We start from the raw sequence: 15,581 nt of genomic DNA, 5'->3' as shown, positions 1-15,581 counted from the left end.
ACTGTGCCCAATCAGATTTTTTTTTTTTAATTGGAAATCATTCATAGCATTGTCAGTACTGGTATAGTATTGTCTCATCTGTTGAGTCATGTTTTACTTAATCATTTTTCTGTTGTTAGATGTTTGGATTGTTTCTTATAAATAACACTGGAATGAACATCTTTGTTAGGAAAGCATTTTTTTCTGTCTTTAGGAATTTACTTCCTTTGCTCACGGTTGTAAAAATATTTTAAAAACCTCTTGAAACATATTGCCAAACTTTTCCAAAAGGGTTCTGCTGATTAAAGTTACCAGCAGTAAACTAGAGTTGTTATATCCCACCTTCACCAGCATTAAGTGTATTTGTTAAAAAACATATTTTTGGTGTCTTGGAAAAGACAGTATATTATTACATAACCATCCCTTGTTGCAGTTAAATATATATTTTGTGCATATGTAAAAATTAGTTTGGTATTTTACACTAAGAATTTTTTATACCAAGAACCTATATTTTCAAGCTTGAGGAAAATTGTTGGTAATTAATCAGTGTTAATTCCTTTGAATTTTTCAAAGGTTTGGGCAGTTCATAATAAATACATGCACTTTCTTTTTGCCAGAGATCAGAGTATTTCGCACATACGGAGTCCTTGTCTATTCTTTTTTCATACCCTTTGAAAATTGAAGGTTTAAGTTGATTTTAATTATGGAACTAATTCATTAAGAAAATAAGGTTCTTATTTCTACTAGAAACTAACATTTTACCTTTCATTGTTAATAAACCTAACTATCTGTTCATCTACTTATAATTACTATTAAGACTCTAGGTTTCAAACATAAGTCCACCTCTATTTCTTGGTTTATCAATCTTGAAGAATGCCATCCAACTTTAGATTCCCTGATTTTTAAAAATTAGGGGCCAGGTGCAGTGGCTCACGACTGTAATCTCAGCACTTTTGGAAGCCAAGGCAGGTGGATCACGTGAGGTCGGGAGTTTGAGACCAGCCTGACCAAAATGGAGAAACCCTGTCTCTACTAAAAAAATACAAAATTAGCTGGGTGTGATGGCTCATGCCTGTAATCCCAGCTACTCAGGAGGCTGAGGCAGGAGAATCGCTTGAGCCTGGGAGGTGGAGGTTGCAGTAAGCTGAAATCATGCCACTGCACTCCAGCCTGGCCAGCAAGAGCAACACTCTGTCTCAAAAAGAAAAAAGAGGGGGGGCGGGGGAGCATTTCCTTCAACTTTTCGTATTCTCAGTGTTTGATGTTTATAATTATTTTCATTTCTTGTATTATACCCAGTGTTTGTCCTGTTCATTCACCAGGATTGCTAGACTCTGGGTTTCCCCTTGCTAGGCTGATTTCTGCAAACCACTTCCGGGCACAAAGGCTGGGAGTGGTAGGATTCACCTTGTTTGTTTCTCTCTCTCAAGGATTACAGTCTGCTGCTGCTTGTTGTGCAATGCCTCACAATACTTGTTTCCTGTGTGGAGAGTAGACCCACAGGACAAACAAAACTCATATGGCAAAATGTGATGCAAAGAAAACCACATGAAAGAAGTCACAAAATGTTTCTGAAGAACCCCAAAAGTTAAACATCAACAACATAGAAAACCATGATCCATGATTCTAGCAGGGAAGTCTCTATATTTTAATGTCAGTTCTGCCTAAATTGTTTTATAGAATCAATATTCAATGTCCTTAAAAGAGTTTTCAGCACAGAATTTTATATCTGGCCAAACTAAGCTTCATAAGCAAAGGAGAAATAAAATCTTTTATGGACTTTATTTAAGTGCTGAGAGACTTTGACACCACCTGACCTGCCTTACAAGAGCTCCTGAAGGGAGCACTGAACATGGAAAGGAACAACAGCACCAGCCACTGCAAAAACAAACCAAATTGTAAAGACCATTGACACTGTGAAGAAACTGCGTCAACTAATGGGCAAAACAGCCAGCTAGTATCATAATGGCAGGATCAAATTCACACATAACAGTGTTAACCTTAAATGTAAATGGGCTAAATGCCCCAATTAAAAGATAGACTTGCAAATTGAATAAAGAGTCAAAACCCATCTGTGTGCTGTATTCAGGAGACCCATCTCACATGCAAAGACACACATAGATAGGCTCAAAATAAGGGAATGGAGGAAGATTTACCAAGCAAATGGAAAGCAAAAAAAAGCAGAGGTCGCAAACCTAGTCTCCGATAAAACAGACTTTAAACCAACAGACATCAAAATAGGCAAAGAAGGGCATTACATAATGGTAAAGGGATCAATACAGTAAGAAGAGCTAACTGTCCTAAATACATATGCACCCAGTACAGGAGCACCCAGTTACATAAAGCAAGTTCTTAAAGACCTACAAAGAGACTTAAGACTCCCACACAATAATAGTGGGAGACTTTAACATGCCACTGTCAATATTAGACAGATAAACAAGACAGAAAATTAACAAGGATATCCAGGACTTGAACTCAGATCTGGACCAAGTGGACCTAATAGACTCTCCACCCCAAATCCACAGAGTATACATTTTTTTCAGCACCACATCACACTTATTCTAAAATTGACCACATAATTGGAAGTAAAACACTCCTCAGCAAATGTAAAAGAATTGAAAATCTTAACAGTCTCTCAGACCACAGTGCAATCAAATTAGAACTCAGGATTAAGAAACTCACTCAAAACTGGACAACTACATGGAAACTGAACAACCTGCTCCTAAATGATTACTGGATAAATAATGAAATGAAGGCAGAAGTAAAGATGTTTCTTGAAACCAGTGAGAACAAAGACACACCATACTAGAGTCTCTGGGACACATTTAAACTACTGTCTAGAGGGAAATTTGTAGCACTACATGCCCACAAGAGAAATGAGGAAAGATCTAAAATCAACACCCTAACATCATAATTAAAGGAACTAGAGGAACATGATCAAACAAATTCAAAAGCTAGCAGAAGACAGGAAATAACTAAGATCAGAACTGAAGGAGATAGACACACAAAAAACCCTTCAAAAAAATCAATGAATCCAGGAGCTGGTTTTTTGAAAAGATCAACAAAATAGATAGACTGCTAGCCAGACTATTAAGAAGAGAGAGAAGAATCAAATATACACAATAAAAAATGATAAAGGGGGATATCACCACTGAACCCACAGAAACAGAAACTACCATCAGAAAATACTAAAAACCCCTCTATGCAAATAAACCAGAAAATCTAGAAGAAATGGATAAATTTCTGGACACTTACATCCGCCCAAGACTAAACCAGGAAAAAGGCAAATCCCCAAATAGACCAATAATAAGGTCTGAAATTGAGGCAGCAATTAATAGCCTACCAACCAAAAAAAGTCCAGGACCAGACGGGTTCACAGCCAAATTCTATTAGAGGTACAAATAGGAGCTGGTACTATTCCTTCTGAAACTGTTCTAAACAATAGAAAAAGAGGGAATTCTCCCTAACTTATTTTATGAGACCAACATCATCCTGATACCAAAACCTGGCAGAGACATAACTAAAAAAGAAAATTTCAGGCCAATATCCATGATGAATATCCATGCAAAAATCCTCAATAAAATTCTGGCAAACCAAATCCAACAGCATATCAAAAAGCTTATCCATCACAATCAAGTCAGCTTCATCCCTGGGATGTGAGGCTGGTTCAGCATATACATATCAGTAAACGTAATTCATCACATAAACAGAACCAGAGACAAAAGTGAAATGATTATCTCAATAGATGCAGAGAATGACTTCGACAAAATCCAGCAGCTCTTTATGCTAAAAGCTCTCAATAAACTAGGTATTGATGGAACCTATCTCAAAATAATAAGAGCTATTTATGACAAATCCACAGCCAGTGTCATACTGATGGGCAAAAACTTGAAGCATCCCCTTTGAAAACCGGCACAAGACAATATGCCCTCTCTCACCACTCCTATTCAACATAGTACTGGAAGTTCTAGCCAGGGCCATCAGGCAAGAAAAATAAATAAAGGGTATTCAGTTAGGAAAAAAGGAAATCAAATTGTCTCTATTTGCAGACAACATGATTGTATATTTAGAAGATCTCGTTGCCTCAGCCCAAAATCTCCTTAAGCTGATAAGCAACTTCAGCAAAGTCTCAGAATACAAAATTAATGTGCAAAAATCACAAGCATTTCTATACACCAATAACAGCCAAATATTGAGTGAACTCCCATTCACAATTGCTACAAAGATAATAAAATACCTAGGAATACAACTGTTAAGGGTTGTGAAGGACCTCTTCAAGGAGGACTACAAACCGCTGCTCAAGGAAATAAGAGAGGACACAAAAAGATGGGAACTTGCTCATGGTTAGGAATAATCAGTATCATGGAAATGGCCATACTGCTCAAAGTAATTTGTAGATTCAATGCTATCCCCATCAAGCTACCTTGACTTTGTTCACAGAATTGAAAAAAAAGAACACCTTCAATTTTATATGGAACCAAAAAAGAGCCTGCATAGTCAAGACAATCCTAAGCAAAAAAACAAACAAACAAACAAAAACAAAGCTGGAGGCATCATGCTACCTGACTTCAGACTATATTACAAGTCTACAGTAATCAAAACAGCATGGTACTGGTACCAAAACAGTGATATAGACTGGTGGAACAGAACAGAGGCCTTGGAAGTAATGCCACACATCTACAACTATCTGATGTTTGACAAACCTGACAAAAGCAATGGGGAAAGGATTTCTTATTTAATAAATGGTGTTGGGGAAACTGCCTAGCCATATGCAGAAAGCTGAAACTGGATCCCTTCCGTAGACCTTATACAAAAATTAACTCCAGATGGATTAAAAATTTAAACATAAGATCTAATATTTAAAAAAATCCTAGAAGAAAACCTAGTCATTACCATTCAGGACATAGGCATGGGCAAGGACTTTATGACTAAAACACCAAAAGCAATGGTAACAAAAGCCACAATTGACAAATGGGATCTAATTAAACTAAAGAGCTTCTGCACAGCAAAAGAAACTATCATTAGAGTACACCAGCAACCAACAATATGGGAAAAAATTTTTGCAATCTACCCATTTGACAAAGGGCTGATATCCAGAATCTACAAAGAACTTAAAGGAATTTACAAGAAAAAAACAACCCCATCAAAAAGTGGGCAAAGGAAGACATTTATGCAGCCAACAAGCATATGAAAAAAGGCTCATCATCACTGGTCATTAGAGAAATGCAAATCAAAACCACATTGCGATACTGTCTCATGCCACTTAGAATGGCAGTCATTAAAAAAATCAGGAGACAAAAGATGCCGGAGAGATGTGGAGAAATAGGAATGCTTTAACACTTTGGTGAGAGTATAAATTAGTTCAACCATTGTGGAAGACAGTGTGGTGGTTCCTCAAGGATCTAGAAATAGAAATAGCATTTCACCCAGCAATCCTATTACTGGGTACTTACTCAAAGGATTATAAATTATTTTATTATAAAGACACATGCACATGTATGTTTATTGTGGCACTGTTCACAATAGCAAAGACTTGGAACCAACCTAAATGACCGTCAATGATAGACTGGTTAAAGAAAATGTAGCATACACACACCATGGAATACTGTAAAGCCATAAAAAAGGATGAGTTTATGTCCTTTGCAAGGACATGGATGAAGCTGCACACCATCATTTTCAGCAAACTGACAGAAGAACAGAAAACCAAACACTGCATGTTGTCACACATAAGTGGGTGTTGAGCAGTGAGAGAGAACACATGGGCACAGGGAGGGGAACATCACACACCCCGGGGCCTGTCAGGGGGTGGGAGGCTACGGGAGCTAGGAGCGGGATAGCATTAGGAGAAATACCTAATGCTTCCTACATAGGTATACACGTTCTGCACTTGTATCCCAGAACTTAAAGTATAATAATAATAATAATAATAGATACAGAGTCTCCCTCTGTTGCTCAGGCTGGAGTGCAGTGATATAATCTCAGCTCTCTGCAACCTCCGCCTCCAGGGTTTAGGCATTTCTCTGCCTTGGCCTCTGGAGTGGCTGGGATCGCAGGCACCCACCACCACACCTGGCTAATTTTTTAATTTTTAGTAAAGACTGGGTTTTACTGTCTTGGCCAGGCTTGTCTTGAACTCCTGACCTCCTAATCCGCCCACCTTGGCCTCCCAGGGTGCTGGGATTGCAGGCGTGAGCCAGCACACCTGGCTCATCTTCTTTAAAACAGATGATTGGGACTTGCCAAATGATGGTGGTGTTGGACGATTGGGATTGTTAATAAATATCTGTAAACTGGGATGTGTGTGGTGGCTCATACCTGTGATTCCAGCACTTTGGGAGGCCAAGGCGGGAGGATTTCTTGAGTCCAGGAGTTTGAGACAAGCCTGGGCAACATGGTAAGATGGCAACATTCCATCTCTACAAAAGATAATTTTTAAAATTAGCCAAGTGTGGTGGTGTGCGCCTGTGGTCGCAGCTACTACAGAGGTTGAGGTGGGAGGCTCGCTTGAGCCTGGGAGTTTGAGGCTACGGTGAGCTACTGTCACATCATTGGACACCAGCCTGGGCGACGCAGTGATACCCTATCTAAATAATAATAATTTGACAAATAAGCTGTCTTTTAGTTAAAAAAAAAAAGTAAACTGTTTTAGCAACAGGAATTGTTTCTTGAAGATTTTGTAGAGTTCTTTTCATTAACATCATTTAGAAAATGGCTGTTTCTTGGTATCTTTATTTCTCCAAGTTCTACTCAAGTATCAGGAGCAAAGTAAGAGCATCTTTAATATTGGTCAAATAAATATTTTCTAGATATTCTAGATTCTGAGAAATGATTTACCGTATAGAATTTTATATTAACAGAATTTGTTTTTATCAGAGAAAACAAATTTATTAGGATATGAAATTAATCTCAAGGAGAAATGATACCTGTCTCACCATGGATAGATTTTCTTCATAAAAAGATGCTGTTTAATGATAAATTTGAAGCTAACATTTTAAGGAAAATAGTCAAATGTGCATCACTGAATACAGTACTTGTATAACTACCATGTGTAAGAAGACCAAAAGTGACCATTTTACAAACATGTAATTGTGTTTTGGGTTATTTTTTACTGTTTTCGCAGTTGGAGCTTATTCTGTGATTTACACTCAAACATTATTTAGAGACAAATATTTTTAGATGTTAAAGTACTTTAATTTCAATAAAACTGATTCAGGGTTTTCATTCACATGCTTCTTTTCAAATTCAGTATTTTAAAGTATTCATAAAACTCAAGCTACATTACAGAAATAGTTGAACATCTGAATATAATTCTAGGATTTATGGGGAAAAGCAGTGGTTCCTCAACTAGGGCCAGTTTTGCCCCCAAGGGACATTCATCAATGTCTGGAGGCTTTTCAGTTGTCACATCAGAGAGGGTGTGTGTGTGTGTGTGTGTGTGTGTGAGAGAATGTGTGTGAGGAGTGTGGCGTGTGTGCATGCGCCACTGTCTTCTGGTGGGTGGAGGTCAGGGAAGCTGATAAACATCCCACAGTGCAGAAGGTGGTCCTCACAACAAAGAATTTAGTGTCTCAAAATGTCAGTGGTGCTAAGGTTGAGAAACTCTGTTGTAAAAGGAAAATATACACGCAAATACAAATACATAGTATAAGCAGGTGTTCTCAGGCACGTGCTTTTTTTTCTTCAGCAACTGAAGTTCTGTGTGTAACCTAAATATGATTTACAGTGTCCTTATATGAGGGGTGTGACATATCCTGCTCTCGACTGACATCTAGTGAGATATTTAAAAATAAATAAATAAAGCTTAGCTTAACATTACACATGTAAATCAGAGTTACTACTAATTCTTATTTTTCTACTGTTAGGAAATTCAGAAGTAAGGAAGCTAGGGAGAGATTAAATGATTTGTTTATAGCCTCTGAGAAGGAATAGAATGTAGTAAATTCTTAGCTTAAGTATTATTCCTCTTTTATGTTTCACTTATATTCCTGATTTAATGTTAGAGCTTAGAATATGAACTCTTTTTTTTGATAATTCTCATAATAAAAACTGCGCTATTCATATGTAAAACTTTTTACATTTTAAAAGATTGCCGGCCGGGTGCGGTGGCTCAAGCCTATAATCCCAGCACTTTGGGAGGCCGAGGCGGGTGGATCACAAGGTCAAGATATCGAGACCGTCCTGGTCAACATGATGAAACCCCGTCTCTACTAAAGATACAAAAAATTAGCTGGGCATGGTGGCGCGCGCCTGTAATCCCAGCTACTCAGGAGGCTGAGGCAGGAGAATTGCTTGAACCCAGGAGGCGGAGGTTGCGGTGAACCAAGATCGCGCCATTGCACTCCAGCCTGGGTAACAAGAGCGAAACTCCGTCTCAAAAAAAAAAAAAGATTGCCTAAAATCATAGAACTTGAGAGTCAAAGAAAACCTGGTGGTTTAGTCCAATTCCTTCATTTCTTGAGATAAAAAATTTCAGTTTCAGAGGTAAAGTGATCTTACCCAATATCACCCAACTTGTTAGTGCTAGATCTTAAATTAGAACTCATGACTCTTGGCTGTTCATCACATATTCATTCAGGTAAAGGAAAGTATTATGCATACTTTGGAATCAGTTTGAAGCTTTTAATTTTCAATCAAACTATGAATACTAAAACTGTTAAATTATTATTTCCTTAGAATATACGTACCTGTATATATGTTTTTAAATGAATTAGTATTTATAAATCTTCTGTTTCATTTAATTTTGATCTAAATGTTATATCAGTTTAAACATGAAATTTAAAAATGTTTATTTCACAGGCAACCACACCTCCAAATCAAGGAAGGCCAGATTCTCCTGTCTATGCTAATCTTCAAGAACTGAAAATATCCCAGTCTGCTCTTCCCCCACTTCCTGGGAGCCCAGCAATTCAGATTAATGGAGAATGGGAAACTCATAAAGACAGCTCAGGGCGTTGCTATTATTATAACAGAGGAACACAGGAAAGAACTTGGAAACCACCTCGTTGGACGCGGGATGCAAGCATTAGCAAAGGAGATTTCCAAAGTCCAGGGGATCAAGAGGTATGAGTAATTAAGGAGCAACCACAAGTTACCAGATTTTCTCTTTTCGTTATTCAGAAACCAAAGAAATAAATAGTTTTTTTTTATTGTCAGCATGTTAGAACACTTGAATCTCTAAGATCGTTAAAAATTATTTCCAAGCTTTACTAATACTATTGCTAACTACTTCCTAATCTCTGACTAATGGATATCTGCTGATCTGATAGTATGTGAACTTGTTCCAGAACTGGAGTTAAGTTGTCTAGTGCCAGTGCACTCCCTTACGTTTTAGAAGATAATATTTCAGTTGTTACTGCACAAGCCAGTGATATTATAAATTTAATTTAATTCAATTTTTTTAGAGATGGAATCTCATTCTGTTGCCCAGGCTGGAGAGCCGTGGTGCAATGATATATCATTGTAGCCTCAAATTCCTGGCCTCAAGTGATCCTCCCACCTCAGCCTCCCTAGTAGCTGGGACCACAGACACATGCCACTGGCTAATTTTTTTAAACTTTTTTTTGTAGAGATTGGATCTTGCCATGTTTTCTAGGCTGGTCTGATACTCGTGACTTCAACCAGTCCTCTTATCTCAGTCTCTCAAGGTGCTGGGATTACTGGCATAAGCCATTGCACCTGGCTGTCCAGTGACATTTTTTAGAAAAAAATAGAAAACATGTGATGTGACACAGCTAAATAAATGGAAATAATATTTTTCTCTATTGGCTTAGTATGGCTACCAGACTACTTCCCAGTTTTTTTCTTTGTCAATCTGTGGTACAAGACCATTTTTTTTACTTATTATAAGGGAAATAATTATAATTCTTTGCTACAGTTGAATTATTCTGTTAAGTCTAACAATTTACTTTAAAAATCATTTTCTCTAATAAGTTTCTATACTCTTTTTCTCCTTCTGGTTTTGCCTTCCTCCATGCCTCTTGCAGGATGGTGCAGTGAATTGGCCAGCTGTATTTTCAGAAACACTTATCTCAGTAGTCTGGCAAGAGGCTTTAGGGCTATTTAGATGTACAGGAGTAACTTGTAGGATTGATGGAACAGAGTGAAATCCTGTCATTTAGTAGATTGAGCTCCTCCACCTGCATAGGACATCCTGCTCTTATAGAAAGCAGCTAGCTCGTACAAATAAAAGTAGGCTTCAGGTAGATAGGAGCTGGAAAAATCAGGAAACACATCTTGTACTTAGCAGACTCCAAAAGCTTTTTGTAGTTAACTCTCTTCTTGTCCCATTTCTCAGTTGGTTTATTTATAGCTTTAATTTGGTAGTAACTTGTGTTTTTAGTGTTCAAGTGAGAGCAAAAATAGAAAAATCGTTGATGGAGCTCCAGTGGCCCAATTGATTAGCGTGCAGTACTTACACGGCAGTACAAGCAGAAAAATTGTTCATGTTTAACTACAATAAGAAAGGAAAATTTGGCTGGGCATGGTGGCTCACACCTGCGATCCTAGCACTTTGGGAGGCTGAAGTGGGCAGGTCACGTGAGGTCAGGAGTTCAAAACCAGCCTGACGAACATGGTCAAACCCCGGCTCTACTAAAAATACAAAAAAAAATTAGTTGGGCATGGTGGTGGGCGCCTGTAATCCCAGTTACTTGGGAGGCTAAGGCAGGATAATCGCTTGAACCCAGAAGGTGGAGACTGCAGTGAGCTGCACTCCAGCCTGGGCAACACAGTGAGACTCCATCTCAAAAAAAAAAATGGAAGATTTTATTTGAACTATACATTAGAAAGATTTGAAAATAAACTACCCAGTGTATCAGTAATAAAGTAAAATCTTACAATGTTGGAGAGTTAGGAAAAACTATAGATTAAAATAATTTATACATAGGAACTTTTAACATGTTTCTTAGCTTTCTATTTTAGTAAATAGTTGACAGTGACTTTTTTACAGGGTCTCAGTTTACATTACTAGTCTCTGTACAAATTGTATGAAGATAAATATTTCCAAAGTGATTGGAGCACATCTTCCAGTGACTTATTGAGAAAGGTTGTATATATAGCAGGTAAAATGGAGACTATGCGTGTATGAAAATATCTGTCTTTTGCTCTCATATTTATTTAATAGTATTCCTGGGTATAGAATTCTAGGATGGAAATAATTTTCTCTAATTGTGAGGCATTTTGAACTTTAATGGAGATCTGGGTCAGCCCTTTGTGGGGGAGTCTCCTGTGTTAGAACCATTAGGTCTTTCTTTTTGGACTAATAAGAATCTCCACAGATGTCTTTAGATCTCCTGCCTACAAGGTAAGGGCTTTCTGGGTCTTGGTGTTGGCATTCATTTTGCACCTGGTCTCTCAGTCTCCTTCTTTCTCTTGGTATCCATGTCCCTGTTGTGTCTATTTTCCCCCAACTCAGAATCTTAATATTTTTTCCTCCTCAGAGGGAATAACTCTCCGTACTTATACTTCTGCTAGGGTAGGGACGGGCTACACACAAAGCAGCTAGGTATGTGGAAGGAGATTCTGGCAATATTAGTCCTTATTTTAGTACCACTGCTTTCACTCCCCAGTTTTAGAAATACCTAATATCGTCAGTTCCTGAGCCATTAGCAGATTCTGTTCTGTAAGCTTGTCAGGTTTTGTTTTCCCCCACTCTCCTTCATTTTTGTTCATCTGCTTGACTGTTCTCACTGTTGTTTTGGGTTTACGTCATTTTAAGAATATTTTGCTGTTGTGATTTTAGTGGGATTTGAGAGGGAACAACTGTTGGCTCTTCTGTCTTAACATAGAAAGAAGCTTATTATTGTAGTACTTATTACCCTAGAAGAATCATTTGTAAGTAGGGCCTGATTTTGCCTTCCAGGGACATTTGGTAAAGTCTGAAGATTTTTTTGTTGTTGTCACAGTGGGGAACATGCAACTGACATCTAGTGGGTAGAGGCCTGAGATTCCACTGAGACAGGATCTTGTTATGTTGCCCACGATAGACTCAAACTGAAACTCTTGGACTCAAGCAGCCCTTTTGCCTCAGCTTCTCCAGTAGCTAGGACTGCAATACGTAGCTTTAACATGCGTAGTTTATTCATAGTCTAAAGTTAATCACTATCTTCTTGTTCCTTAAAGCAATATAGGATATGCGTGTGCTTTTGTGCTGTTGCTATCATATGTTATATCTCTATTTTTAGTTCCCTTGTTGTTGTACATGACTCTTAGAATTAATTCTGATTTTTACCACTTTGTTTCCTCACTTTTTCTTCTTCTATCATAAATATGAGCCTTTTTTTGGCGGGAGACAGAGATTTGCTCTGTTACTCAGGCTGGAGTACAGTGCTGTGGTCCTAGCTCCTTGCAGCCTCAAACTCCAGGCTCAAGCCATCCTCCTGCCTCAGACTCCCAGGTAGCTGGGACTACACCCATGAGCCACCGTGCCTGGCTATTTTTTTTTTAACTTTTTATATTAATTTTTTGTATCCTGCTTTCACTATGTTGACCAGGCTGATCTTGAACTCCTGGGCTCAAGCAGTCCTCTCACCTTGGCCTCTCAAAGTGCTGGGATTACAGGCATGAGCCATTAGTACGTGCTTTTAAATTCCTTCATGAGAGTATGTTAGTAATAGAATCTTAGTTTTTGTCTAGAAATTTATTTATTTTGCTTTTACTTTTGAAGAACATAGCTATATAGTTCTAAATTGACTGTTTACTTCTTTATTTTTTCCTTGTTCATTAAAGATTTTATTCTCATGTTTTCTGGCTTCCATTGTTGATGGTGAAAATTCAAATGTTAATCTGATTGTCTTTCCTTTAAGCATAGTTTGTCTCTTTTTGTTGGCTGCTTTAAAGATCATATGTCCGTATTTTTACCATAACATGACTGGTGAAGGTGTTTTTAGTTTCTGCCAGGACTTTGTTGGGATTTCTGAATTTGAGGAGTCCTGTCTTTGATCAATTCTGGAAAATTCTTAGCTGTATCTGTATATAGGCTTGCCCCATATTCTCTTTCTTCTTCTAGAGCCTTGATTAGATGAATGTTTAATCTCACGGTGTTCATCTATGTCTCTCTATGCTTCATTTTCAGTATTTCAAGATCTAGCCGGCTTCTGTTTGGTGTTTTTCTCTTTGTGTATACCTTCATTTGATGTTAAGCCAATCCTTGAATTTTAATAAGTTATATTTTAAATTTGTTTGGGGGAGTTTATTTGTTTGGGAGAATTTCCTGATATCACTACTTTGAAAAGTTTTAAACCTTCAACAATTTGAAAGAGTAGTACAGTGAACATTAATATGCCATGTACTATTCATCTAGATTTACCAATGGTTAAAATTTTGCCACATTTGCTTTATTTGTCTCTCTCTCGTCCTTCACCTGCCCAAACACATACACACATGTGTGTAATGAACGACTTAAAGCAGATAATATATTTTATGTATAAGCACTTGTTCTAGCAAAACCACAATACATTTATCATACCCAAGACATAGAATATTAGGATGTTATTTAATACCTGGTTAATATTTATTGTTTCTCAGTTGTCAAGTAATATCCTTCATAGTTTTTTTTCTTCAATGAAGGATCCAGTGAAGATTATTTGTTGCATTTATTTGTTGTATCTCTCTAGTCTTGTTTTCTATTTTATTTTTGTTAATTTCTTTTTTTTTTTTTTTTTGAGGTGGAGTTTCGCTCTTGTTACCCAGGCTGGAGTGCAATGGTGCAATCTCGGCTCACCGCAACCTCCGCCTCCTGGGCTCAGGCAATTCTCCTGCCTCAGCCTCCTCAGTAGCTGGGATTATAGGCACGCGCCACCATGCCCAGCTAATTTTTTGTATGTTTAGTAGAGACGGGGTTTCACCATGTTGACTTGGATGGTCTCAATTATTTTTGTTAATTTCCATACATAAAGTTTTAGAAAGTCCGATTATACCGTTTTTCTGGTGACTGTCACTCAGGGTGTTTTGAGAGTGTATCTGTTTTAATGTGAAGTTATAGTTCTTGGAAATTCATAAGTAGGAAGTCTTTAATGTTGGGATTAAAGGTGGGTTCCTTCAGAGGTGAGTCTCTTCTGCCGGATGCCTAGGGAAACTGTGAATATTTAAAAGTACATCTTTAGCTTCAGTTTTTATAAGCCACACAGGTAGTGTTAATAGTAATCTGGATTTCATGAAGACTCTTGTGGCTGGAGAGTCCCCTTATTTTTCTCTAATTATTGGGAAAAATTTCTTTGATTTTCCTAGTGTGGAATAAAGGGGTAAGATATATTTATGGTTCACCCATAATTTGTGGGTATAAGTCTTTGGAGTTCCCAGCTCTGTATTGCGGGATATCCTTTCAGACTTCCTGCTTTTGTTAATCTTGAGTCCAGTTCTTTAACCCTCCTGCATGGTCTTGAAAACTAACATTTTAGTTTGGGGTCTGGCAAATGCCTTCAAGAGGAAAGCACGTCTTTTTTATTCTTTGTGACACTGTTGATTCTTGTTTCCACTTTGCTTTTGACCTCTGAGTATTTAATTAACCTTTTGTTCATGGATTATTTTAAAAAAGCATTTTATGTAACATTTTTAGCAGTTGCTGTTCAGATGATCAATTGGGATACCTACCTGCCATTCTACAATAAATGGAACATCTGTCATAGCCCACTCATATTTGTACTAGGTTATCTTCGTTGCAGAATAGATCCCAAAGTTACTGAATTGGTTACACCTTTGAATGAAGTTATTAGGTTTAGAATAGTTAACATTTGTAGAATGTGCACCAAAAATAATCTTAACTTTTATTTAACTGTGATTAAACAACTATTTTTCAATAGAGAATATCCAGATCTTAAAGTCTGTTTCTGTAGTATAATATAAAGCATATCAAGATATTGGAGGTTACTTTTCATGGTAGAAGAGAACATCAAATTTACTATGCAAAAGCTGGAAAATTATATAATGAGAATTTTGTCAGCTAGATACTTATGTCTTCGAAAAATTGATTCTGTGATTTTAATTATTTCTTCAATTAATTTTACTAATTCAATTGCCCTTTTTCTCTTTCCAAACATTTTATTGCACTTCTCTCATCTATGAGCTTGCATTTTAAGTTGCCTCAGTTAAATAAAGAGAAACTCCTGATTTTTGAATTAGGTTTTCAATGCTTAAAAATGTTTTTGTTGTAAAACATATATAATTCACTTTATGCAGTGCTTCTGTAAAGTTGTCTATGTTTTTGTGAACATATTAATATTAGGCTCTTTATGTCTTTAACTACAATGTTGAGAATCTACCCCTCTTAGTGTTTAAGACCAAATTATGATGATAGAAAATATAGTCTGAATGAGTAAGTTTTACTTGCCAAAACTATTCTACCTAGAGGTAATAGAATTATTTGTTGCATATAATAAATAATTCTTATTAATAATAATAATTCTTAAATGTAGAAAGCAAATTGCCATTCAGTCATATTATAGTGCCTCTTGTCAGTAGGCATTAAAAGTTGCTAAATTTTCCCTTTCTTCTAATTTACTTCTCTCATGTGTCTGCAGTTTATCATGTGTACCTATATTATTTTCTTTTCTTCTTCTCCTTCTTTTTAATAAAAACTGGAGATGAGGTCTCACTATGTCGCCCAG

General features: G+C 37.1%; 1 protein-coding gene across 27 annotated transcripts in view; it reads left to right on the top strand.

Annotated features, from left to right (window-relative positions):
* The window catches only part of ARHGAP12 (Rho GTPase activating protein 12), a 116,543-nt gene that overhangs the window by 57,823 nt on the left and 43,139 nt on the right, over positions 1-15,581 (top strand). For all 27 annotated transcript variants that reach the window (XM_078329848.1, XM_078329847.1, XM_078329846.1 and 24 more), the window contains one exon: positions 8,776-9,039. Coding sequence is in view for 22 of the 27 variants with exons in the window: in XM_078329843.1 (XP_078185969.1) it covers positions 8,776-9,039 (264 nt within the window). In the remaining 5 variants the exon portion in view is untranslated. The remainder of the gene's footprint in view (positions 1-8,775; positions 9,040-15,581) is intronic.

Source organism: Callithrix jacchus, chromosome 7, assembly GCF_049354715.1.
Source record: "Callithrix jacchus isolate 240 chromosome 7, calJac240_pri, whole genome shotgun sequence".
Lineage (NCBI taxonomy): Eukaryota > Metazoa > Chordata > Mammalia > Primates > Cebidae > Callithrix > Callithrix jacchus.
Note: the sequence above shows the minus strand (reverse complement) of the source record. Positions and strands in the feature narration are given on the sequence as shown.